We start from the raw sequence: 25490 nt of genomic DNA, 5'->3' as shown, positions 1-25490 counted from the left end.
TTGGCACACTGCTTTACACAACCTCAGTCAGAGCCAATACCTTCACAGCTATCCAAGAGCAGAACGCCTACATAAACGTCATCCTAGCTGCCAGTGTCTCTCTGTCACCTCCAACTGTTGCGCTTGTGTCTCTTTAAACGGGAAATATTACTAATAAGCTAGTACTACCCTCATTTTACGTCTTGGATTGATAATGTACCATCTTACATTAGCATTCAGTCAGAAAGCCAAGAATATGATACACATTTAGCGCTTGGAAGAATATTGTTATTGTGAACGTATCGATACAACTTTCAATTAATGTGTGGCAAAACCTAAAACACTTTATCGCTTCTGAATGTCACCATTTGACTTCCAAAACATTTCCTTTAGAACATATTTATCATATACAACTATAGTACTAATAAATGTTTCCAAAAGGTATGCCAAATTCTTTGCAGGTCTATGCAACACAAGTCAAGAGGCCGAGATGAGATAATCTGTTCGAAAAAAAAAATGACAGGAGAGGTGTTTTTCTAAAACACTCCGTTTATTAAATGCTTTCAAGAGATTTGGTCCACTTGTTTGACCGTGATTCACTTCCAACCATGGAGGATAGAGGATGAAACAAAGACAAACTAATACAACAAAAAGAAAAAAAAGAAAACTAACGTAAAAGTACAGTACAAAAAAAAGGCTTGGTTTTTTTTCCCACTTCTTAAACCCCTGCTTCTCTCATATCGGAGTTGCTGGAAGCTAATTCGACCATCAAATAACCACTGATAAACAAAACAAAACTAGAGGTTCACATGGATTTTCATCTGGGTGGCCGGCGTCAGGTTTGTGTGTAGGTGGGGATGGATCTAAGCATGTGGGGTGTCAGTGGGTGCAGGAGGGATGACTTCGGAAAAACAAGAGAATCACAAGTAAACAAAGACAAAGTGTTGGTGGATGCATGAGATCAGCCCATGCCATGATAGAACAGAACATAAGGACGAGGCGGCCGTTTGTCAAGTGAAATTAGGGTGTGGGTCATGATTCAGCTTCATCTCGTGAAAACAATTATATTAAAACATCCAAATTAAATAACTTCAAATCAAATGCGTTATTCATGATTTCTGAGTCAAATCTGTAATTTTCCGAACATACAGCACAAAACAAAGAGATTGGCCATCTATCCCATTATAACTTAAATCCAAAAGACAGTTAGGTGCTACCCCTTGCAGGACTGTAATGCAGGCGACCCTAAACAGAACGAATCCCCCACCTCCTCTCTGTTCATATCTCTCCCTTCTCTTGGGTACAATTAACACGCAAGACCACAGGCCTTAGGGCCGTTCTCTATGCCTGGCAGTGGTTTCCAATCAGCCAATCAACTGGGGTCCCCCCCAGAGCAAGGGTGGAAAAACATTGCCAACCAAATGCAGACAACACGTGGTCCACGGTCGTGGGGAATACCGAGTCTCCTCCGTTTGAGTGAGGAACCCCCATTAAGCTGTTCCATTTCCCCCCCTCTCCCCCAGCGATGCTGGTAGTGCAATCAATGCTTAATAGGCAGACATTTGAAGTTGAAAAAGTGTTGAGTGCATTTCGTTGGCCAACTCCTTCTCCCCAGTATCACAGCCAATGTTATGAAGTGACATCACTGACCCACAGGCCCACAGCTCGACAAAATAAACAAAAAACAGTTCCCCAACATCTTTTATCTAAATTACCTCATAAGGGTGTCCTTCTAGAATAATCATAGTTATAGGTATCATATATATCTATATATAAAGGAGAGTACGATTATACAATAGGTGTATGCATCATCTTATTGGTATAATATATAGAATATGGCGCTATAACTGCAGTATACAGACCTCTAAGTATAAGTTTTAAGACATGAGCTGCATTGAGCCATCACCACTGCAGCCAAAGGACATGGAGCTTATACTGCAAATTCTTTGTTTTGTTCCTTTTGCAAAAAAAGTATATTTCTAGGGCAGGGCTTAATTGATACATCACTTAGATGTCCATGGAAACCAACCTTCATATTTCAAATTAATTACTACGGATGGTTTGGACTTCTGGGCCGGGCTTCCTGTAACAGTCAGTATATGTCCTCTAGTGCCCAGGTGCCCTTTTATAGTAATAAGCTGAAGTTAAAACTAGCTTTCACTTTGTTTTTCTGCTCCCCCAGGCCGTGCCGTTGCATACATTAGGTGCCTATATACCATTAATCATTAATATCCATACATGAATACATATCAAGAGTTATACATAGCAATTAACATACGTATATCAATAGCATATAGGAGAAATAGAAATAGTCATTAGATAGCAATCATTATCATCATATTCATCATAATACTAGGAGTAGGAGTAGTAGTAGTAGTAGTAGTAGTAGAAGTAGAAGTAATAGAATTCCTTCAGAGAAGCTAATACCTGGGTCATTCCAGAGCATCACTACATCCCCTACACCAAGACTGGGCTTGATCTCATGTAAGTTTGGCCTCAGCTGGTGGCAAGTAAAACTATAAAAAAATAAATACTCAAATCAAACTGCCCTGTTGAAACCCAATCTGTTTGAACAATCTACACTGTCGGCTGGTATGATGTTCATCAACACAAATCCAAAAGCCGGCCCAATCCGGTCCACCGAAACCAACTGGTACACATGGTCTGGAATGACCCTCACATAAGCGAAAAGAAAAAGGAGAAAAAGTTACAAAAAGAAAAAACAACTTCACTATCATTATCTAGTTCAGCGATACATGTCATATACGCAATAGCAGAGCTCTTCTATGTAATCAATACAAGGTTCTCAGGTTATATATTTAATTAAGCTTAACTGCTAAGTTATCAATTATTATTAGTAGTATAACAATATCAGTAAATATGTATCATATAATGTGTAATATAGTATATTTGAGTATAGACATATCTTATGACATCTTGGACCACATTGGATGTAAGATGGCAATAGTTCACCCATTATCTCCTGGTGTGCATGTGGTGTGCATGTGTGTTTACATGTGTGAGTGCGTGTGAGTGTGCTGTTTTTATTAGGCACATTATATGGTGCTAATATGTTTCATGTCCCAAGCTACGAATTTAGACTTTTATTTTGAAAGTCTTCCCTGGGGATTTCTAGTAGGGATGATCAGTAACAAACCTGACCAAAAGGCTAAAGAAGCACGTTTTGTTTGTGTGAAATACCGGCCCCAGCTGAACAGATTACATCGGCACCAATCTCCTAGTTCTGCCATATAATCGTAGGTACAATTCAGCCTACAAAAATATATAGTCTTTAAATCGTCCTAATCTCTCTAAGAGATTTTAACATTCGTTTTTGTAGACATTTTCTCTCTCTATTCGCTTGGTTGCCCGACAAATCCTTCTCCTGAAAATAAATTCCAAATGCCAAAACATCTTGTGTTGATCCTAGGGTGCTAGCAGGATATGTGCTGAACATAGTATGCTAGCAGGACATGTACTGCACATAGGCTGCTAGCATAGGGTGCTAGCAGGACATGTACTTATGCTTACAGTGCATGTACAGGGGTGTAAGCTAGCAGAACACAACCCGGACTTGGTCCGTATTATAGTACTAGCTCTGTCATCCACATCGTTCAGGATGAATAAAGTGTCATCTTGTCTGATATATCGGTGTCAGGGTAGGGTGGGTCTCTGACTTTCCTTTTAAAAACAAATTTGAAATAAAGGCTGATTACTTTCTGTCGCCATTGCCCCTTATAACCACTAAAGAACTCATCGTTACCCCTGCAAAGATGGCCGGAAATTAAGTAACGTCTCGGGTCGAAGCAGTTCCCTGGGGTTTTTGCGTTTAAGAGGAGTCCTTTTGTCATTTTTTTTGTCCTCAGGGAGAGACGTTTCTGCTCATCGTCTCCCCCGGGCTTCAGGAGGCGTGCGAAGGCGGTGCTTATGACTCTCAACCCGGGTCGGGGGTGGGACCCAGGGGGGTCTGGTAGGAGAGGGGAACTGATGCATAAATATGAGGAGATTGTAATAAGGTCGATGTACTTATGTATGTCTACATACATTCAACAACTATTATATAGCATTGTTGTTTGTTTTATATTTTGGAAATGAGAATTCTCCTCGATTCCTTTAAAAAAAGGCCCTTGCAGGCGATACATTCATAGCATTCTGCCAATATGGCAGACTAGATAACAGGGGAGTACGACTCCCCTTGGAAAGAAAGGCAAAATAACAAACAAAAGAAAATAAGTGAATTAAATACATCACCCCGGGAATCCATTTTGCGCCCAATCTTTGATTTGCTACAGCAGGAAGAAGGAGTGCGTTGGGGGGGGGGGGGGGGGGGGTTTAGTGAGTTATAATATTTTTTTTGTGATGGCTTAGCATGTTTGTAGCAGCTGGGCTGCTGTGAAAAGCTGTAAGCCTAAGTTTTAGCTTTTCTTTCCTTCCGTTTTTAGCTAAATACTATGACGCTTAAATATATAGATTTCAAATTCATTGTGGAACAACAGCACAAAAACGGCCAGCGCTTCCCTCTCCGTCTTCTGATTATCTTTGTTAATCCAACGCCAAAAAGACCTGTTCTGAGGAACAGCTGGGGGTGTTCACCAAATAATTGTTGAGTTGACAAATTAGGGCCTCTGCTTTACACGGTGTTAAAAGCATGCAAGGACTGTCATTGACACGTTTGTGTGTGTGTGAAAGACTGTAGCATGGCAGAAAACAATGAAAAACAGAACAGGTTAAACCTGAAGTTGCTTTCTCTGTGAATGGGTGCCTGTGGCATTTGTATGTATACGTGTGTGTGTGTGTGTGTGTGTGTGTGTACGCCAAGAGGTCAGCATGCCCCTAGACGTCTCCACGGCGAGTGATTATTTTTTTTGGGGGGGGTTGGGGAGGGGTCATTTGTTTACTTTCCCATTCAGAATAGAGGCGCCATCATTGTTTACAGTCTGTTCTGTAATAGCTGGTGTAGCAGCAGGCTCGTCTCTCTCTCTCATCCTCTTCTCATGTCCCTCTACCCGTTAGAGGTCATCTCCCTCAGACAGCCGCTGTCCTCCCTGAAACACACACACACACACACACACAAGCATTAAGCGATGCTAGAGCTTGGAGTTGCTCAAATCACCGAAGCGTTTGTTGCCTTCAGTAACCCTATTGCCTGCTCACCATGCCTTCCGAATAATCTGCTGTCATGGTGACTTGCTTTTCCTCTGGGGGTGGAGTAAGGAGGGGGCCGTCCGTGCGCCGGCTCTGATTGGTCAGCTGCAGCCACATGTCGTACATCTGCTGCATGTCCCTCACTGGAGACGAATACAAGGGCCGGGTAAATTACCAAAATAATGACGTCATGGGAACAAACACTAAACTATTGGGTCAGTGATAGAATCACGCATGCTTAACTACACCATTATACAATGTTTTCTAGCAACCTAGCAAACCACTTTGTCTCTGGTCAAATGTACTGGGGGAAAATGTATTTGATTCCCCCTGAATTTATAAACGGTTATCGTGTAACCGGTCACACAGAGAATCAGGCCAAGTGACATCACTTGGCCTGATTCTGTAGCCAACCAGAAATGAGCATTTGCCATAATGGTTGTCCCTTTGGTGTGCCTGGAGTATGTCACATCTTCTTGTGTCCACAATTAAGACACAAGCAGGTTTGATTGGCGGAGGCTAGGGGCTTACAGCTGTTGTTCTTCATGTACGTCCACACATCCCTCTCCTCCAGACTGTGGGCGAACGAGCAGTTTCCAATATAATGGCACTTCTTCTGCTTCATCACATGGACACACATCTGGTTTTGACACGGGCACACACACACACACACAGGATGACATTAGCTAATACTGTATATATCGATTGTTGAACTTTCGCAGGTGGTTTTCCTTTCTGTCAAAAGGCACATTGACCACTTAAGACTAATGACTCCTTAACAACGTTAACCAGAGCAACATGATACAACACTTTATCGCGTACTAGCCTTGTTAACAAAGGGCTATTTATAAACATCGGTGGAGCACTGTTGAAACAGTAGATGGAGAAAGAGTGTGAGAAGGCGGCTCAGGGCAGGGTCTTACGTCGTACTGCTGTGGGTAGGTGCGGGAGAAGGGCAACGGCCGGACCACAACCCATTTCTTCTTCTCAAAGGATTTGACCAGCAGGACCCGGCGCTCCTTAGTCCAGCTGCAAGGGGGGCAATCAACCTCATGTTCACCCTCACTGTGGCCATCACTGCTTCCAGTCCGCAGCCCTCATCTTCATGGGGCCTGTATTTACCTGTATGTCAATTATGGCACCCATTGCACTCCTGACCATCCCTGGAAAGAGGGATCCCCTACTATGCTTTTTTTTTTGTGTCTTCCCAAGATTCCCCGCTTGCTGATTTAAGGGAGTTTTTATTGCCCTTGGGGGGGCGTGGGTCAGGGGGGTGTCATAAATATTTGCCCTGTTAAGCCCTTTGAGACTGTAATGGTGGTAAGGGCTATACAAATAAAATGTAATTGAATTAAATGGGGTGATGTGGTGATTGACTCTAAAAGTCTGTACATTGGTTTTGCTGTCAAGAGGTATCCAGTAGTCCTCACATCACTGCGTCTGATGTGCACCACTATAGCGTTATAGAACCATACGGTTAGGTCACGTGCTCGTAAGAGGCGGGGCTTACCTGTGCCGCGCTTTGGCCGTGCAGTACTTGAGGTTCTTGTCTGGCTCGTTGACCTGTCCGTCTCTCCAGCACTGGCCACACACAAACTTCATCTTCAGGTTTAGACCCCGCCCTCTGCCGGGACCAGCCCCAATTCCGGACACGCCCCCCATCCCACCCATGGAGCTCACGCCGCCCCCCATGCAGTCTCCCCCGCCGCAGCCGCCTCCCCCCATCCCACCTCCTCCACCCGAGCCCATGTGGTTGCCGTGGTGAGGGATGTGCATGGGCTGAGAGAGAGAGAGACAGAGACAGAGACAGAGAGAGAATTAAGGGTATATAACATCAATATTTACTTATCGAACTGAATTCCCCCGCATTAAAACAAGACAGTCTAGAAGTTGGGATGAGTACCTTCTGCTGCTTCTGGGCGTTCTGCTCCAGCCGGTGCCAGTGTCTCTTGGACTCCTGCACCATCTCTTCATGGGTGATGCCTGCCGTATCAACACGTGCACATTAGAACGGAAACAATGATGAGTTTGCAAAACACCCTCATGGTTTCGATGACGTAGGCACTCAGCAGCATCTTTTTTATCCTTTAATGACAACACTCAGACCTGCTTTATGGGTGTATATTTACTAGAGTCGCACACGTTGAGACTAGCTCACAGCCTAAAATAACCTGGACACATGTGTAGTCAATGCTGATCGTAAGGCCTTAACATTAATGTTACCCATAAAATAACATCCTATAACCACCTTCCAACTGGAAGGGGCTCAATCTTACGGATGTCGACTTTAAAAAAAAAAAATCAATAAAAAAAAAGATCAATAGAAACGCCCTTCCTGTGTCGGCCACACCGGCCCAGGCTACGGGCCGTGGTAGCGCGGCCGTAGCGCGGCAGCAGGGGGCGACGGAGGGGCAGCCCTACCCGTGTCCTGCTGCAGCACCCAGCACTTGAGCTCGATGACGGAGTGGGCGAAGGAGCAGCTGTCCTCGCGCTGGCAGCCGTAGCGCACCTCGTGGCGGCACACGTCGAACTGGCACAGCGGGTGCAGCGGGCGCACCTTGCTGTAGCGCACGTTGGCCGACCGCACCACGTGCACCAGGCACCTGGAGAGGGGGAGAGAGACAGACCGACAGACGGACAGAGAGAAAAAGCAATGAGAGAACGCAATGAGAGAAAACAAAGAGAGAAAGCAAAGAGAGAGCGAGAGAGCAAGAGCGAAGGGCAAGACCAGAGGTAGTGAGTTACAATCAAAATGAATATGACAGCAGGAAAGAGGGATCCTTTTTCTGTGTTCCTCCTCAAGGTTCCCTGCTATGGGGTTCGAGACAGTTGTCTCTTGCCGTTTAGAGATCTCAGGAGTTAGTGGAGTCAGCTTCATAAATCTGACATTGAACATAAAACCAACTCCCTCACAACCTTACACAACCTGAACAAGTATTTTTCTGTGTGTTATCTGTGCGTAAGAGAAGGAGAGAGGTAGGTATGCTTCTTAAAATATAAACTACAGTCAAGAACCCAAGAAGGTAAACCTTTTGAGGCTTCAGTAAGGAATAGAGGCATCTTAGAATGTTCCCCCCTGAACAGAACACCACTTCTGAGGGGAACTGGGAGCAGGAATGCAGAGGGATTTCCTAGCGCGGAATTTGGCCTTGAATGCACATGCATATGCATTTTCCAATAATAGTCACTCACACCGCTGAAAAAGACTAGGTGTAATCAATACTCGACCTATAGCCTCGTGAAGACAAGCTTATGCTCCGCCCCTTCACCGAAATACCTTTGTCTGCCTGTTATTCGCCGGTGTCTCACTCACTCTCTGGGTTTGCTTGCCCTTTGAATGTGGTGTATCACTGCGTTGTCATTTGTTGAGGGAGAGCGCTTGGGGGGGGGCTTTGTGAAACATTATAAATAGAGATCGCAATTTTGACACGATGAATCACGCAGCCCTAGGTTCCAGACTTATTATCGAGTTGATCTGGGAATGTCAGCCTAGGGCTGTGGACTTTGATTTGAACATTTTCTATTTGAACATTGTGTGTATTTTTTTGTGTATGTTCTCAGTCACAAAGTTTTTTTTGGCGAGAAATGCTGAATAATGCATACGTTGTCTTTTCAAACTAAAAGATAATAGTTTGAATAACCGTGATTTCAATATTGAGTGATTACGATTTTCTCCATATCGAGCATCCCTGTGTCAGGCTAGTGAGGGCTGTATGTATACAATCCACTTAAACGGATGGGCTGTCCTGACATCCGGTCTTTTCTTTAGATGCCATTCGGCTAAACCAGTGGGTGTGGAGAAGACCCCGGCACGCCCTGGACTCACTTATTGTCGTCGAACGGGTGTCTGGCCGTGAGGTTGGAGCAGACTGCCAGATTCTCCTTGCTGCGCTTGCTGATTATCCGAGGCTTGCTGTCAAAACATTCCTGTGGAAGATGAACACGCCGGTCAATAAACACACTAGGCCAATTCTACTCCCATGCATTCAATGTGGTATTTGTGCATCAGAGGGCCTCATGGGATTTTTGGTTGGTGATACGCCGCCATTTGGAGATCCCGTGAAATCATAAATCAATGAAAATATAGCTTAACTTGGGTTCATCAAAACTTTGTTTTGCTACTTCTTGTATGATATGTTTCAAACAGAACAAAGTCTCCCCATAAGGACAAATCATTTGATGATTACTCACTCAACAACGACCAAGACCCCATTACCACCATCAACAACCAATGCTCCAAAATGGAGGTGGTCACAGCCTCAATCAATAGGGCGGCGTACCGCCAACAAAACAACAACATGATGCATTCTGACGTGGAAAGCCCTGTACAGAACATAGTAGCACCCCCCAAACCGTGCTCTCATTATACAGAAGAAAAAAAAATGAGTTTGTGTCAGCAACCCTCAAGTGCTCCTCTGCCCACGGAAACACAGGTGAGGACGGAGCCTTGGGGCCCCGGAGCCGTGGGGCTCCGGGGCCGGTCCCTCGGAGCCGGTCCCCCAGACTGACCTCACAGAGGAACATGAACATGCCCATGTGGAGCTGCAGCAGGCGGGTCACGCTGAGCGCCCGCCGCTCCGTGCTGCCCAGCGGGTCGAACAGCAGCTCGCGGCTCAGGGCGCCTTTCCTCTCCTGGGTCCACACGTCGATCTCCTCCTGGCAGTACGCAAACGTGCAGTTCTCCCCGTACTGGCACTCCTGCCGCTCCTGTACCTCTGCGTGGGGGAAGGGGGGGGGGGGAGAGAAAGTGTGAGGCTCAAAGATGGCGGCGGTGAGGGGACGGGTGGGAAGCTGTGCTGGGTGGGGGATCAGGGTTACTGGCTCGTTATTATCATGTATGCGTTTGTCAGAGGATCTGTCGGAGCTAGCAGCAGAATTGCATTATTACTGTGAGGGCTGGTCTTAGTGTACTCACTGATGTACTTAGGCCGTGACTTTACAGTTGATGGAACTATGGAATCTTTATTCCAGCAGATTCCATAGATAAGTGGATTATAGTCAAAGTTAAAGACACTAGCCCTGAGTCCTCAGGGCTAAAACCACACTACGGATATCGGAGCGTCAATATTGAACAAGTCTAATATTTGCGAAGTCTAGTCGCTGAAGCCCAAAGTGTTAAATAACACTGTTAACATACAGATAACATAAGATACCACACACACCAAAGGATAATCGGACAAAAACATTGGTAAAAACATCAACAAATCGGGGATTAGCTGACCAGAGTCGAAGGGGAAATCGGGCACAAAATGAACGCAACTAATTATCCTGTGACGGCCACCCAGCATAACACCATGTGGTATGCAGTACATCCATGTATCCACGACAACCACCGCTTCACAAACTTGGAATGCGGCCATGCAGGCTAGTAAGCATTCATGAACAATATCGCAGTGTGTCATGGAAGCTGAGGGCAGGTTACCACCAGATAGCATTCAATCAACTACATTGTATTTGTGTATAGCCCTTAGTCACTGTTACAGACTCAAAGGGCTGAACAGGCCAAATATTATATGACCCCCCCCCCGTCCTGACCCTAGCCCCCAAGAGGTCAAGAGAAAACTCCCAAGGACGAAATCTTGATCCACTGGATCAGCAGGGTGGTGCAGCCTCACCTTTACAAAGGACAAACGCCCCCAGGAAGTTATTCCGCGCGGGCCGGGGGCGGACCCTCTTCCAGGTGGGGTCGTCGCCGTTCTTCAGACGGCACAGCAGGACGTCCCTCTTGCAGCGGTGGGCCGCCTCGGGCTGGTACTGGTAGTCCATCACACGCGGACCTGGGGGCGGGGGGGGTGACACTAGTGAGCGCCGTGCGAGGGGGGACGGTGCAACCGCTGTTCTGATGACAGAGCGTCCAAAAGGAGCATGAGTACCGTATTTTCCGCACTATAAGGCGCACCGGAGTATAAGCCGCAGCAGCTAAATTGAATGACGTGTGTATATATATATATAAGCCGCGCTGGAGCCCGCCGCTTAAAGGTCGAGGGGCGCGGACCGGTCATAGAGCCCATAGAGTTAAAGTTGGTGGACGGTAACCTGTAAAATCCATAGATTTAGGAGGTCCCCTAGTGGCCGTTAGCTGTAGAGATCCATAGATTCGCCGCACCGTTATATAAGCCGCAGAATCGAAAAATGGGGAAAAAGGTGCGGCTTATAGTCCGAAAATTACGGTAATATAGATTTACATGAATCAGGTGGATGGCTTTAGCCGACCGTCTTACTTTAATACTTTGCCTACATTCTGAGTTAGAGTGAACCCAGCGGGAATTCTTCTAACCGTGGCAGTGTTAATGCTTAACGTTACCACGAGATTTCATACAAACCGCCAAACAATATCCAAGAATATTCAATCTAAATAGATACTAAGCTCGATATGTTTTCACATGGGTTCAGTGTGATTTGAATGAGGGGACCCTGGCTGACAGAGGGCGGGGCTCTGCAAGGGGGCGTGGCTACACAAGGGGGTGGGGCTCTACCAGGGCGGGGGGGGGGGTCAGACGGACCTATGCGGCTGTAGCAGGCGTGGCAGGCCTGGCGGAACTCGTGGGTGGCGGCCAGCGGGTTTCGGGAGAGCATGGAGAGGTTGGTGCCACCTTGGCCGTTCTGGAAGAGGGAGAGAACAGCAGACAGATTAGCGCTCTGTGGGCGGCCAGGCTACCTCTGTGATGAGGACCTCTCCACCTGCTACTCTACTCCGTGGGAGGGTGCTTTACAGCTGCTCCCAGATCAGCAGGAGCCGTGTTAGGGTGAGATTTAGGAGCGCCGTGTTTCACTCGTAGCTTGACACCTGCTGACACGTGCACTCAGCAGGAATAGACAGACATTGGATGGAATGAAAACTTGCATACGGTTCACCCTAAGACAGACACAGGTGAGAAAACAACATTGGTGCTAAAAGTGTATATAACCCATCTAAAACAAATCTCTTCTTTTGAAAGAAGAAAACGTTCAGAACAGACCACTGATTACAAAAGTACCCCATCATAGCTACACTAACTAGTTATCAAACTCATTTATAAATATGATTAAGACTTATATCACTGTGTCAACTACTCACCATATGTGCAGCATTATGGTTGCGGATCCCAGGGATGAAACTGTGTGATAAGCGTCCGCCTGAAAACCACAAAAATACAAAATATGGTCAGACAATCTGCATATTCACCCTAGACAGCAGCATTCCCGGGCAGAAGCGAGACAGAATGCAAGCGTAGTTATGGTGGCGTGCGAGCGTATGCTCCAACTTTAGCACATTCGAGACATTCCTCCAAAGCAACTGTGAGACACAGAACAATCAAAGCAAATACATATCGGAGAGGCTGCAACAATTCCAAACGTGGCCGCAATAAAAGCTTTCATTTACAAGTTGACATTTATGAGCGCGTGGCACACAGCACAATCACACCTATCTCCTCCTTTAGTGGGAGAAGAATCAAGTGCCATTAGCAGCAGTCCACTTCAGCCTCTGTAAAAGGTCTTTACCTAAAGACAGACAATCTGTGGGGCCGTGTGTGTGTTTAGCGTGGGTGGGAGTCCGACTGGGAGTGTGTGCGTCCGGGCCCCTCTCACCGGGCAGAGTGTACTCCGACAGGGAGTCCAGGCCCCCGGCCGGGTCCGCGTCCCCCGGGGAGTAGCCCCCCCCCAGGGCGTCCTGCGCGTGGGTGGAGCCCTGGTCCCGCTGGGCCAGCGGCGGGTAGGGCTCCTGGGACGACACCTGGCTGACGGAGGAGGTGAAGTAGGCCGGGGGCAGCTGCGGGGACGGGGCGGGCAGGCCCGGGGAGTAGGGCGGCCGCAGGGCCACCGCCGTGTTGGGGAGGTTGGTGGGGATGGCGCCCTGTACCGGGCTCTGGGGAAAGAAGCGCAGGCACTGTTAGTGTTGCTGTGATGGACCAAACCAAAGGACGAAATAAGAACATTCAATTAATTAGGTATTCCATCACTGTTCTACGTTACAAAAAAGGACTCATTTTGACACATATCCGTTGACACAGATTGCTATCCAAAGCCACTTTTCAGTAATGTCATTAATGAGCAGGTAGGGGCAGGTAGGGGCAGCCAGGGGCAGGTAGGGGCAGGTAGGGGCAGGTAGGGGCAGGTAGGGGCAGGTAGGGGCAGGGCGTCTTGCTCAAAGATGCCTAAAGGGTTGACCGGCGGACTTTTCAAACCCAGCACCTTTAAGCTGGGTGCCAACACCCTGGCCGCTACACCTTCCAATCAAGCACGCTAAGCTCTTGGTTAGCATCTAATTCGAGCAGACCTCCCTCTGAGTCCGCACGAGACAGGGTCAACCTCAACCCTTACGTAACACATGGACACGGCACGTGTGACGTTGGGTGTCCCACCTCGCTGATCTTCTTGGGGATGCAGTCCAGCAGGCCCTCCATATCGTCGTTGATGACGCTGCTGTTGCTGCACTCGTCCATGTGCTCCGACACGGGCACCGAGTACGGCATGGGGGGCAGGCCCTGGCTGCTGGGGCTCTCTGATAGGTCGGCACACGGCGCCTCCTCGGGGGTCGCCGGGTCGTCGCTGACCGGGATGGGCGTGGCCAGCGGGGCCGGGATGCACTGTGCGCTGGACAGATCCTCTGAGATGGGAAGGGGGAGACAGGGGAGGGAGAGAGAGGCAGGGGAGTGAGAGAGAAAGAGAGGCAGAGAGGCAGAGAGGCAGAGAGGGAGAGGGAGAAATAGGGGAGGGAGCCAGAGAGAGACAGAGACAGGGGAGGGAGAGAGACAGAGACAGAGACAGGGAGGAGAGACACAGATGATAAAGAACCAAAAAGAAGGAAGGAAGAGGGAGAGAATTAGAGAACAGGAAGTTCAAATTGCAGCATCATAAAAAGGATTGGACTACATCAAGGGTTTAAATCCTACAAGCTGGCCTTACCAGGTCCCATGTCCGTCAAAGACTCAAGGCCATTAGAGGACGTCTAGTGGGGAAGCAACAGAGATAAGCGTGAGGGGAAACCCATGACGTTGAACAACCAACCACCACTTCCCACCCTGATAACAGTAACGGTAACAGTGCCTACCTCTCCTGTGGGCGGGGCGCCCTCCCCATGGCCCTCCCCTCCCGGAGGGGGGGAATCTCCCTGGGAGCTGATGTAGGCCTTGCGGCCCTTCAGGCCCAGCTTGCTGGCCAACTCCTGGGCCAGCTCGCTCACCTGCCGGTCCTGAGGGGCCCGAAGGGAGAGAGTTGGGGTTAATGCTGAGCTTTAAATAGCAATCCAATCTCTGTTTTTTGTAGTGATAAACCTCATGACACACGATTCAATGGACACTTTTTCAGTCCTTGTGGTCTACAGTATGGGAAATCCTCAAAAGATAGAAGTGCATTAGGAAGGAACCTTCTAGATGAGAAATTGGGAGGGGAATATATTCATGGTGCAATGACAAGTTAACCTTCAGCCCTCCACACACTGAAGCTCAATCGTAGAACGCAAGCGGAAGATTACGGGGCGCTTGTTTTACAACCAAACACATGTCCTATGCAGACTAACTCCTCAAGTAAATTGATATTGATCAACTGACAAAAGATACCAGGCGGAGGCGGAATAAATAGACCCCCCCTCCGGGAAAAAAAGGTGCTCAGCAATGCACTTGGGGGTTGATAAACATTGGGAGTGGAATGTCACATTCCTTCTAAAAACATTAAGCCAGAAGCCTGGTATAAAACAGATTCAAGTGAACAAGACGTGGTGCGTTTCCAGGGCTGGCAGCGTAACATGCGTAACATACGTGCGGGGCGGTGAGAAGGCACTTGGTGCCGCACTCGTAGGCCTCTCGGAGCCGCCCGAGCTCTCTCAGACACAGGGCCTTACGGTACAGGGTGCGGCGGCTTCCCTCACACGCGCACAGCGCGCCGTCGCAGTCCTGCACGCCCCGCTCATAGTCCCTCTGAGAGACAGGGACAGATGGAGACGGAGCAGAGAGAGAGAGAGAGAGAGAGACAGAGACATATAGAGAGCGAGAGAGAGAGAGAGAGAGAGAGAGAGAGAGAGAGAGAGAGAGAGAGAGAGAGACAGAGACATATAGAGAGCGAGAGAGAGAGAGAGAGAGAGAGAGAGAGAGAGAGACAGAGACATATAGAGAGCGAGAGAGAAGAGAGAAAGACAGAACAGAGAGACCGAGAGACAGAACAGAGAGAGAGAGAGACAGAGAGAGAGAGAGAGACAGAACAGAGAGAGAGAGAGAGACAGAGACATATAGAGAGCGAGAGAGAAGAGAGAAAGACAGAACAGAGAGACCGAGAGACAGAACAGAGAGAGAGAGAGAGAGAGAGAGAGAGAGAGAGAGAGAGAGAGAGAGAGAGAGAGAGAGAGAGAGAGAGAGAGAGAGAGAGAGAGAGAGAGAGAGAGAGAGAGAGAGAGAGAGAGAGAGAGAGAGAGACATATAGAGAGAGAGAGAGAAGAGAGAAAGACAGAACAGAGAGACCGAGAGAGACAGAACAGAGAGAGAGAGAGACAGAGAGAGAGAGAGAGACAGAGACATATAGAGAGCGAGAGAGAAGAGAGAAAGACAGAACAGAGAGACCGAGAGACAGAACAGAGAGAGAGAGAGACAGAGAGAGAGAGAGAGAGAGAGAGAGAGAGAGAGAGACAGAGACATATAGAGAGCGAGAGAGAAGAGAGAAAGACAGAACAGAGAGACAGAGAGAGACAGAACAGAGAGAGAGAGAGACAGAGAGAGAGAGAGAGAGAGAGAGAGAGAGAGAGAGAGAGAGAGAGAGAGAGACAGAGACATATAGAGAGCGAGAGAGAAGAGAGAAAGACAGAACAGAGAGACCGAGAGACAGAACAGAGAGAGAGACAACGAGAAAGAGACAGAGACATATAGAGAGCGAGAGAGAAGAGAGAAAGACAGAACAGAGAGACCGAGAGACAGAACAGAGAGAGAGAGAGACAGAGACATATAGAGAGCGAGAGAGAAGAGAGAAAGACAGAACAGAGAGCCAGAGAGAGACAGAACAGAGAGAGAGAGAGACAGAGAGAGAGAGAGAGAGAGAGACAGAGACATATAGAGAGCGAGAGAGAAGAGAGAAAGACAGAACAGAGAGACAGAGAGAGACAGAACAGAGACGAAAGACAGAGAGAGACAGAGAGAGAGAGAGACAGAGAAAGAAAGAGAGCGAGGGAAATTGAGAGTCATGAGGTGAAGACAAAGAGCAAAGATTAATTATGTTACCATGACAATCTCCATCCAATTTAGACAAAAAATAACCTAGAATTAACAGAGCCCTCTACATAAGCAATCTATCATAACTACATTTCCTCACACGGTCCAAAACATCAATAGGATTATCATTTATAACTCTTCTGCTGTTCTGTATAATTGTGATGCTTGACCTTTTGTTCAGCCCTTCTGAAAGGGTCGCTCGGAGCTGCCAATCTATCAGCATCAGTCAAGGTTCAACTTTAGTGTCCAACACACGAGGCCATCACTCAAGAGGATCTCGAGGGCCTCACCATGTGGTAATGTGCGGAGGCCCGGTTGACGTAGAGGCTCTCCAGCAGCTCGGGGGGGATGACCAGCGCCTCGGCCTGGGCGTACCGCGCTACACTGATGCCCTCCCCGTAGTGCTGGACCGCCTGGTTCCACTCGCTGTCCCGGAACACTGTGTTGCCCTCATCCAGCAAGTTGCACACCAGCTGGGTCAGAAATGCCTGGGAGAGAGAGGGTAAAGGTGGGTGAGGTTGGAAGGTGTTAATGAGGTTCGATTTGGGGGTGGAGGTGTTAGAGGTTGGAAGATGTTCGTGGGTGTTGATGTGGAGAGGGGACGTTGTTTACGGAATAACAACAAGAACATGGAAAACAAATGTGAGAGAACTTGAGCAGGGAAGGGGATGTGAAATAAAGAGTAAAGCCGCCGAAAGGAGAATAGAAACGCACAAGAGTATATTGGCAATGCTAGATTTGTACATCAGCCAAGAAGAGAGAGCCAAGACAAAAGGAAAAGGATATGCAAGAATGATAAGGATTGAAGTGTTGTTTAAGATACATTTCATGATGATACAGATTTATCAGTGATAACGACCGTAAATACATGAACAAAAAGAGAAAGGAGTGTGATACCTCGTAGCTTTCTGGTTCAGGAAAGGGCAGTGAAGACCTTTGAACAAAAATAAAAAGGGGATCGTTTCGTTTTGCTTTACATGTAAATATATTTGTAATGTAAAATTAGTCTTTCTGCACATCTTACTGTATGAAGCCCATCGCTTTCTGAATCTCCTCCCTTCGTTTCTGTCTCTCAGGGTCCATGGCCTTAGGGGACAAGTTTTAAAACATCACGTTTTACGAATGAAGCCAACAATGCATGTTGTCATAAAAACAGTGCTTATTTTTGCACTGGCGCTGTAAAGCTTAAAGATCAGGCCTTCAACGAATACAACGACCTCAAGTGACCCAAAAGGCTTTGGTAAACCAAAACATTTCTCAACTTCAATAAATCATATTCTTCCAAGTGAATCCTGGATCATGCTCGACAGTAGATTTAGTATTCTCAGTGACATTTGTATCATGTGACGTGAATACCAAAGCATGATCCTATGTCATGGCCCACAATAACTAAACATATTCATATTCGGACTGGGTACGGCTAGCGCCCATGCCAAGATAGCTATGGTTTCAACAACCCTGCGGATGGTGAAATATACTTCTCCGGAAACGAGTTGACCGTCGGGCAGGAGGCACCTAGCCTCGTCGGGATTAGTTGGGGGCTAGCTAACGCCCCTACCGCTAGCTGTCTGAAAAAGCCCCATACGCCGCCGATTACCAACTGCAATGGCAACCGGTTGGTACTGTGGTGACTTGAGTTGCAGGATGGACGCTATGTGACCCTGGTCTCAAAATAAAGGCTTGACGTTAGGACAGGAGGAGCCAGATCTTGTCACAGGCGAGCTAACTCAGCTTCACCGTCCCGGGAAGTAGATAGAGGCCCCGAACCCCCCTACCAACTCTCTTAACGTTATCAACTTACCGAGTAGTTTGCGTTTTCAAATCCAAGAATGCTTCACGGAACGACAATGATGGCACTCGAAACACATACAGCCCGATTTCAAACATTAACCAGACGCATATTTGTACGTTTGCTGTCCCTAGCATTGATATGTGGACAGATCATGAGTTTGAACATCTAGCTACCAGGATAGTGGGCACTATTAGCAGACTATCGTTAGCCAGCTCGGTACCTAGCTAGTGCAGCTCTTGAGCCAAACATCTCAAGTTTCCATGCAGTGTACACAAACGGACGCTGGGGGGCACCAAAAGCCAGGGAATGTAATCCGTTGAACTCTATTTAGGGATTTAGTGGCAAATGCGGATGTAACATACTGAAAGTCTATCAATTCAGTCACAAACATTGGTATTATTCGCGCCGTTCTTTTCATGCGCTATAAAAATAACTCAAACATGAACTATACAAGTTAAACATGTGAACAAAATAAAATGGATGGTAACAGAAAATAACCACAAATCAAACGCAATTATTGTTATAATTTCAAGAAGACATTACACCACTGCATCCGTCCCGTTGTGTGGCGATGATAGCCGAGTACTGCCGAACATGGGGACTAGCGAAAGCGGTCGTAGAATAAATTAAGTGACGTCACGCAGTGTAGCCACCGGCGCGCCTTCTGGAGAGCGAAACGATCAACCGCTGTGTTCACATCAACAAGAGTGAAATTGTGGTAAAGTAATATTATTTCCATGATTGCTAAGAGTTGTAACTTATATTTTACGGTTTGACGTATTCGTAAAAAGTTATGAATAATAACTTTTAATGCCAACAGTCACATGTTGCGTTGCGTGGTTAACGTTAGCTAGCACTTGTTCCTTAATGGCTGTTCATGTAAGGCTAACTAGCTTTTGCTTTCTGTTGTTGGCATACCATTTTACCTAATGCTTGATAATAGCAACGCATTTACTATCGGTAGTCTTTACACCTCCTTTGTATCTATTACATCCACAGTTACGTTACTGTGTTATTGCCTTTTCATTGGCGCCTATTTGTACACCTTCCGGTCCTCCTGTTTGGACGTCCTCTTCTCACCATCTCTGTCCGAAACCATTCCACAGAAACGCCATGGCTGCAGATGATATAGGACAGTTAGCCGATGCGCTGTCCAGGACCCACGTCGGAGATGGAGAATTGAGCTACCAAGGCCGAGGACTGAAGCTTGACCACGCAGAGTCAGGTGGGACATAGTGCCGTGCTCAACCTTCCATAGTGTCTGCACATCTGTGTTGATTGCGTCTGTGTATGGGGCCGGTACATCTTCACGTATCATCGCAAAGACGATGATGATTTTATGGTCATTGTTTACTATTACACCGTTAAAGGATTTGTCTATATGGTGTGGGACATTTTGGCGTTTGAAACTTTACCAAGCATTTCTCTTGCAAGGTATCCAAAACAATGACTCACCAACAAAAGAATCCTGTGAATGTACAAGGCTTAAGGGTGAGTTGTATTTCTGGTTTTCAGTGGCAGGCTTGGTGACAGAGATCACTGAGTACCAGGGACTGCGTGCCCTGCGTTTGGAAGGGAACACCATTGGAGTGGAGGCGGCGCAAGCCATCGCCAAAGCCCTTGAAGACAAAGACGAACTTCAGGTGCGCAACCCTGTAATCCCTGATCTCACGTTAGTCTGCCAGTAGCAGTACCAACCACCTAAAGCCCTTTTTCTATATCTTCCCCCACTTTGTTTAATCTTGCTTCGTCTTTCGTCATGACAGAAATGCCATTGGAGCGATATGTTTACCGGAAGGCTGCGTGCCGAGATCCCGACAGCGCTGGTGAGCTTTTCCTGCTGACTCAGCCCACACGTCTGTGTACATCACCGCCAGATATCAAAGTTACATTTACCTTATATTTATTTAGAGGACGCTCTTCTCCAAAGCAACGTACAGTTAGTGCATTAAACAATGAAGATCTACCCCAGAAAGGGCAAAAATCATTTAAGTGCATATCAATTATGCCAAAAGTTTGTATATTTAATAATAATAATAATAATTCTGTACACAACTGTGTTCATGGTGCACCAGCGGTCCCTGGGCAGTGCGATCACGAGTGCAGGGGCCCGCCTCTCAGAGCTGGACCTGAGCGACAACGCCTTCGGGCCGGACGGAGTGAAGGGCATCGAGCAGCTGCTAATGAGCCCCTCCTGCCACTCACTGAAGGTGCTCCGCCTCAACAACTGTGGCATGGGCATCGGAGGGGGCCAGGTGAGCCGGAGGGCGCGGGCTTCAGCTCCTCATTCGAGGGCCAGCACATGTGGACCTTTGCCTTGTTTCATGTGAGAGACACGTGGATGGGTTTATAAGACCCTCCTCAGTTCAAATGTATTCAAATAAAAAAAGTGATGGCTATAGTGTAAAAGTGCACATTTATTACAAAACATAGTTTTGTGCTGTGCTAGATGTTAGCGGCCATAGAATCTAGGCTCGTTAAGGACAAGCGATAGCTGTGAGGGACGGGAAGTGACCCGTGCCTGCTGTGTGGTTGTGTCTGTAGATCCTGGCAGAGGCTCTGACTGAGTGCCACAGACGTTCTTCAGCCCTGGGTGCTCCACTCAGTCTCCGGGTGTTTATCGCTGGGAGGAATCGCCTGGAGAACGAAGGAGCCGGTGCCCTGGCTAAGGCCTTTAAGGTGCACCTAAGTTTAATGTGTGTTTTTTCATATACTTTTAATGCGCATTGAGCACAAGTCAGACCTTGTTAACAGATTCACATAGTCCAGATTCACATGCATAACTGAGAAGCTATTTTGCAGAACTTACTCTATTGCACATTTGTGAAAAAGGAACGGAAACTATCACCCTCGTTTTATGTTCATGATAATGGTATTAAATGTGAAAATAACACTTCAAAATAGAGAGAGAAAGTGGCTATTGGGACCTTATGGACCAATCCTACTCTCCACTGTAATCCTCTTCCCGCCTCCTCCCTGTAGCTGCTGGGCAGCCTGGAGGAGGTGCACGTGCCCCAGAACGGCATCAACCACCCTGGCATCAGAGCGCTGGCTTCGGCCATGCAGCACAACCCCCACCTCCGCGTGCTCAACCTCAACGACAACACCTTCACCAAGAGAGGGGCTCTGGCCATGGCACAGGTAGGGAGCAGGCCTCGGATCCCTCCACCGACGGCTAGGGGGCGCCCACGCTCCAGGAGCCTAGAGCTGAACGTTGGGGAATGGCTATCTGCTCTTCAGTTAATACTAGCTAGCACCTGTTCAGTAAAGACAATGCGTTCACCATTAAGTGTTTGCATAACGGTTCGCTTTCCATTCATCATCATTAATCATTAAACCCCATTAATGGGGATTAAGATAATAGGTCCACATCGGGTGTGGCATATATCAGAAACCCATTGCTTAAGCAGCCACCTTTGTGTCGTTTGTGTATATTCTTTGATCCCCATGTGGTTTCCCCAGGCTCTGAGGCATCTGAAGAACATCCAGGTGATCAACTTCGGCGACTGTCTGGTCCGCACAGAGGGAGCCGTGGCCCTGTCCGCCGTCCTGAGGGAGGGGCTGCCCGTTCTCAAGGTGGCTCTACCCTGTCCCTCTGTCTGTTGTTATGTGCGCTATGTCGCCATGGTGAGGTTGTTGTAACACGCGTTGCCGGGTCTGCAGGAGCTGAACCTGTCCTTTGGAGAGATCACCGAGCCTGCAGCTCTGCTGCTGGCCCAGGCGGTGCTGAACAAGCCCCAGATGGAGAAGGTGGATCTCAACGGTAAACACTCGGATAGATTACAAGCCACTGACATCTGTTGTGAGTTTTACAACTTATTGTACAAAGCATAGGTATTGTATATGTTTAGAAAATGTTGTTACATTGTGTCTGGTGGTTGAGCCGTCCAAAAGGGAAACAAGACGTACAACACTAAAATGAACTTGCATCCGCTCTTAAAGTCTCTATGATGATGATATGTATCTGTCTCAACAGGGAACTGTCTTGGAGAGGAGGGATGCGAAGCGCTGAGGGAAGCCATGGAGGTCATGGACAGAGCGGACATGTTGGCATCGCTCAGGTAACGCACGTGATAGGCTGAAGAACCACATCGGTTCTCTTTCTTTGTCCAATCACAGATGCAGGTGGATGGAAGGTTTAGCTGTGCAGCTTTGATTGGATCCCCTCTGTTGTATTCGCAGATCTTTCAGTTTCAGTTTTTTATCATCCAGAATGTGTTATTCATCATTAGTAAAGTGTTTTATTTTTGTATAATCATCAATCCCAACTGCAGCGACGATGAAGGAGAACCCGATGACGAGGATGACAATGAGGATGACGATGATGATAATGAGACTGATGAAGATGACAACGAAACTTTTGAAGATGAGGAGAAGGAAAATCTGGATGAGGAAGAGGAGCACAGCAAGGAAAACGGAGTGAACTGTAATGGGAACTCACCCAGTAGCAAACTTCAGAGCCCCGTAAGGAAATAAAAACACCAGTATGAGAAAACTATTATGGACTTTAACTGTTATCTCCTTTTACATAACTGATTGTGTTCCTCTATCTCTTCATCCTCCAGACAAAGATAGCATCGTACCTCTGCAGCCCCTCTTCAGAGAAGGAGCTGGACCTTGAAGACAAGACCGCCAGCCTAGAGCACCAGGTGGGGTCCGCATTTAAAGACCCTACCCAAAGTCCTCTTGCTCTTATGATGGATAATGACATCTATCACCATGTGACATTCAGAACTCAGTATTAGCCCAATTGGTTCCCTGTTTCGCAACCGTTTTTCGTGGTCCACTCCAAGGTCAGAAAATAACTGACCCCCCCCCCCCCCCCCCCCCCTAAACCATCTCAACGGGCCCCACCGCGAACTGCGCTCCTGTCCCCAAACCACAGAGAGCATGACTGTTAGCGGGCCTCCTGTTCCATCCTTTACACAAAGTCCCCCATCCACTGCACCTCACTGTCGTCTCTGTGCTTCCTCTGGACCAGGTGGACGCCGATGACCCCGAGAGGGCGGCAGACGTGCTCCTGAAGATCTCCGCCTCGTACAAGGAGGAGGCCGAGTCCGGGGAGGCCCTTCTGGAGGCCGTGGGTAAATGAAAGGGGGACTTATGGGGAGGAGTCAGCGTTGGTAACTGCAGCCCTTGTTGTCCGTGCTGAAGCCCCCCCTCCCCTGTCCCTGGTCTCCATCTACAGACGCCGTGCTGAAGACCATGCTGTCGGCCTCGCTGCTTCAGTCCACCTGCTTCCTCTCCACCCTGCTGGTCCACATGGGACTGCTCAAGGTAGCCCGCAGTGTAATATGGACGGTCCGACACTGTGTCTATACATGCATGATGAGTAGAGATCAGGCCACACCTTTCTCCCCCTGACCCGGTTAATCAGCCAATCCTCCCTTCTTTAGATTTGATATATGGTTTCAAATATAGTATGTATATTTGATATTTCTTCATTTTTTTTTTTTTTTTTTTTTTTTTGAAAGAGTGACTTGGATTAGTGGTGTTGGAGAGAGAGGGTCCATGACTGGTAGAGAGAGAGAGAGAGAGAGAGAGAGAGAGAGAGAGAGAGAGAGAGAGGGAGAGAGAGAGAGAGAGAGAGAGAGGGAGAGAGGGAGAGAGGTGACACCGATGTAATAAATCATGTCACCGAAGGTTGTCAACATTTATGTATGAATGTGTGCGTGAGGCGCTGCCGTACAGAGAGTGAGTGTGTCCATGACTGGTAGTGGTGGAGAGAGAGAGAGAGAGAGAGGGTTGAAGGCTGCGCCGTGTGTTCCAGGGTGAGGGGAAGGTGAAGAGGGTTCCGGTGGTGTCCGCCCAGCTGTCCTGTCTCACCCATGCCGTCCAGCAGCCCTACTTCCAGCAGCACCACGCCCTGCTGCTGCACACGGTCCTCTGCAGGTGAGGGCTGGCTGTTTGATTCCTTTAGGGGAGGGTGAGGGTCATCACATGTGGCCTGTGAAGCCCTAGGAGACTGTAACTATTCACTGGGCTATTCAAATATATCGACTTTACTTGGGCTTTGTAATTTTCTCGTTCCTATTTTTTTGAGAATTGAAGGCATTGCTGTTTCTGTATCTTTTAATTTTGTACTGATATACCACTATCTACTATTTATATTGTATGCCCATTATTGCATGCTTTATGGCAAGATAATACTCTATTTACTTAATGTTTAATGCGATAGTCGTAGAGTTGGCCACGCTTACATGTGTGCTCTGTGTGAAGGAACGGCATGGCTCTGAAGTCCTGCAGCAGCGCCCTGGAGGGCCTGCAGGACGCGCTGAAGAGGAGGTGCAGCGCAGACCACTGAGAGACACACACACACACACACACACACACACACACACACACACACACACACACACACACACACACACACACACACACCGACTGAAGGACAATTTCTTGTGACGGCTAAGTTCTAAGAGTCTTCATACTTGAGCAAAAAAAGTCTGAACAAACACTTGTTTGTTTTTTTTGTTTTTTTCACGACATCACTCTTCCTGTCTTCCTGTGTCTTTGTTTTGTAAATGTTCATACAGCCTCTATTTTTTTATATAAAGGAAGAAGATCGGAAGGAAATAAAATGTAAATGACACAGAAGCTTGTAATGTTAACTGTGCCTTCACTGCCAGTCGTCCTCCCTTAAAGCGGTTTGTTCTGACAATCTGAAAGCCGTCCATGTCTAGAATCGTCTCGATCATGCTTGTTTCTTCACATCGTGGCTTCTCTAATTTGTGTTTTTGTTTGATACCGCTAACTGCGTCCAATCACCGTATCACGGGGCCATGGTAACAAAGACAGAAAGGGAAAGACTGTTCATATCTGTACTCAGTCACAGTCAACAGGGCTATGGTCGTATGGGGGGCTGGGGGGGTTGATCCAGTTCAGAGTGTTCTGTGTGCATCAGACTGTGAGCAGGAATGGACTGCATGCATGAGCATTCTCAATCTCCCAGCCCCACCACACACACACACACCCCTACCCCATCTCTCATCCCCTACCCCACTGCTCAACCCTTTATGGACCTGAATCTACGGTATGCGTGCACATGGTCCAGCCACTGTAAACAGTCTTAACACTGAAATGCCCCCAGACACCGGCGGACAACTCGACCACATGTGTACATCTTTGTCATGCGGGGAATAACCTCACTTCACATACATGGGAATATGTATGGAGCAAGGTGCTCCGTTAGGTGTGTTTCTATCCTCTTCGCTCTCCTTCACCACGTTACCTCTCAATTAATTGTATGTCTTGTGTTTTGAGATGTTGAGGAGAAAAGGGTCACAACATGGAGTGTAATGTTAATGTTGTAACCTGACAAACATTAAAGGCAGACTACCATTGATCCATGTGGCGTGTGAACATTGTCAATGTGAAAAGGCTTATTTTTATTTGTCATT

At 47.5% G+C, this 25490-nt stretch overlaps 2 protein-coding genes across 4 annotated transcripts; one reads left to right on the top strand and one right to left on the bottom strand.

Moving 5' to 3' along the window:
* Positions 1-510: 510 nt before the first annotated feature.
* Positions 511-18367, bottom strand: zc3h7bb (zinc finger CCCH-type containing 7Bb). Of its 2 annotated transcripts, XM_060036907.1 has the most exons (22): positions 18100-18367; positions 17777-17959; positions 17323-17384; positions 17196-17232; positions 16589-16786; positions 14862-15020; positions 14156-14296; positions 14011-14053; positions 13467-13711; positions 12694-12970; positions 12182-12240; positions 11628-11727; positions 10740-10901; positions 9634-9839; positions 8951-9051; positions 7546-7727; positions 7028-7107; positions 6635-6903; positions 6048-6153; positions 5656-5764; positions 5134-5267; positions 511-5024 (listed from the first exon to the last, which is right to left on the bottom strand). In XM_060036907.1, the coding sequence occupies exons 3-22, from the start codon at positions 17379-17381 to the stop codon at positions 4989-4991; spliced, it is 2703 nt and encodes a 900-aa protein (XP_059892890.1). In that variant the 5' UTR covers positions 17382-17384; positions 17777-17959; positions 18100-18367; the 3' UTR covers positions 511-4988. The 2 variants fall into 2 exon arrangements, with proteins under 2 accessions (XP_059892890.1, XP_059892889.1); XM_060036906.1 differs by lacking the exon at positions 17777-17959 and having other exon boundaries at positions 18100-18366.
* Positions 18368-18658: 291 nt separating this feature from the next.
* rangap1b (Ran GTPase activating protein 1b) lies at positions 18659-25435 on the top strand. 2 transcript variants are annotated; one of them, XM_060036924.1, is made up of 16 exons: positions 18659-18808; positions 19197-19315; positions 19606-19733; positions 19857-19916; positions 20166-20345; positions 20635-20769; positions 21073-21231; positions 21553-21666; positions 21754-21853; positions 22067-22151; positions 22365-22554; positions 22656-22739; positions 23072-23174; positions 23279-23367; positions 23861-23982; positions 24310-25435. In XM_060036924.1, the coding sequence occupies exons 2-16, from the start codon at positions 19204-19206 to the stop codon at positions 24392-24394; spliced, it is 1746 nt and encodes a 581-aa protein (XP_059892907.1). In that variant the 5' UTR covers positions 18659-18808; positions 19197-19203; the 3' UTR covers positions 24395-25435. The 2 variants fall into 2 exon arrangements, with proteins under 2 accessions (XP_059892907.1, XP_059892906.1); XM_060036923.1 differs by having other exon boundaries at positions 22656-22740; positions 23067-23174.
* The last annotated feature ends 55 nt before the right edge of the window (positions 25436-25490 follow it).

Source organism: Gadus macrocephalus, chromosome 18 (assembly GCF_031168955.1).
Source record: "Gadus macrocephalus chromosome 18, ASM3116895v1".
NCBI classification, from domain to species: Eukaryota; Metazoa; Chordata; class Actinopteri; order Gadiformes; family Gadidae; genus Gadus; species Gadus macrocephalus.
The sequence above is the reverse complement of the archived record's forward strand: the minus strand, read 5'-3'. Positions and strand labels throughout refer to the sequence as shown.

Coding starts and splice junctions, on each gene's coding strand:
- zc3h7bb (XM_060036907.1), bottom strand. CDS start 17,381: ATGGACCCTGAGAGACAGAAACGAAGGGAGGAGATTCAGAAAGCGATG. Junction 9,840..10,739: donor GGCGTTTGTCCTTTGTAAAG/GTGAGGCTGCAC, acceptor TCCCCCACGCAG/AGGTACAGGAGCGGCAGGAG. Junction 6,154..6,634: donor ACGGCCAAAGCGCGGCACAG/GTAAGCCCCGCC, acceptor CCCCCCTTGCAG/CTGGACTAAGGAGCGCCGGG.
- rangap1b (XM_060036923.1), top strand. CDS start 19,204: ATGGCTGCAGATGATATAGGACAGTTAGCCGATGCGCTGTCCAGGACC. Junction 21,667..21,753: donor AGGGGCTGCCCGTTCTCAAG/GTGGCTCTACCC, acceptor CCGGGTCTGCAG/GAGCTGAACCTGTCCTTTGG. Junction 22,152..22,364: donor GACATGTTGGCATCGCTCAG/GTAACGCACGTG, acceptor TCCCAACTGCAG/CGACGATGAAGGAGAACCCG.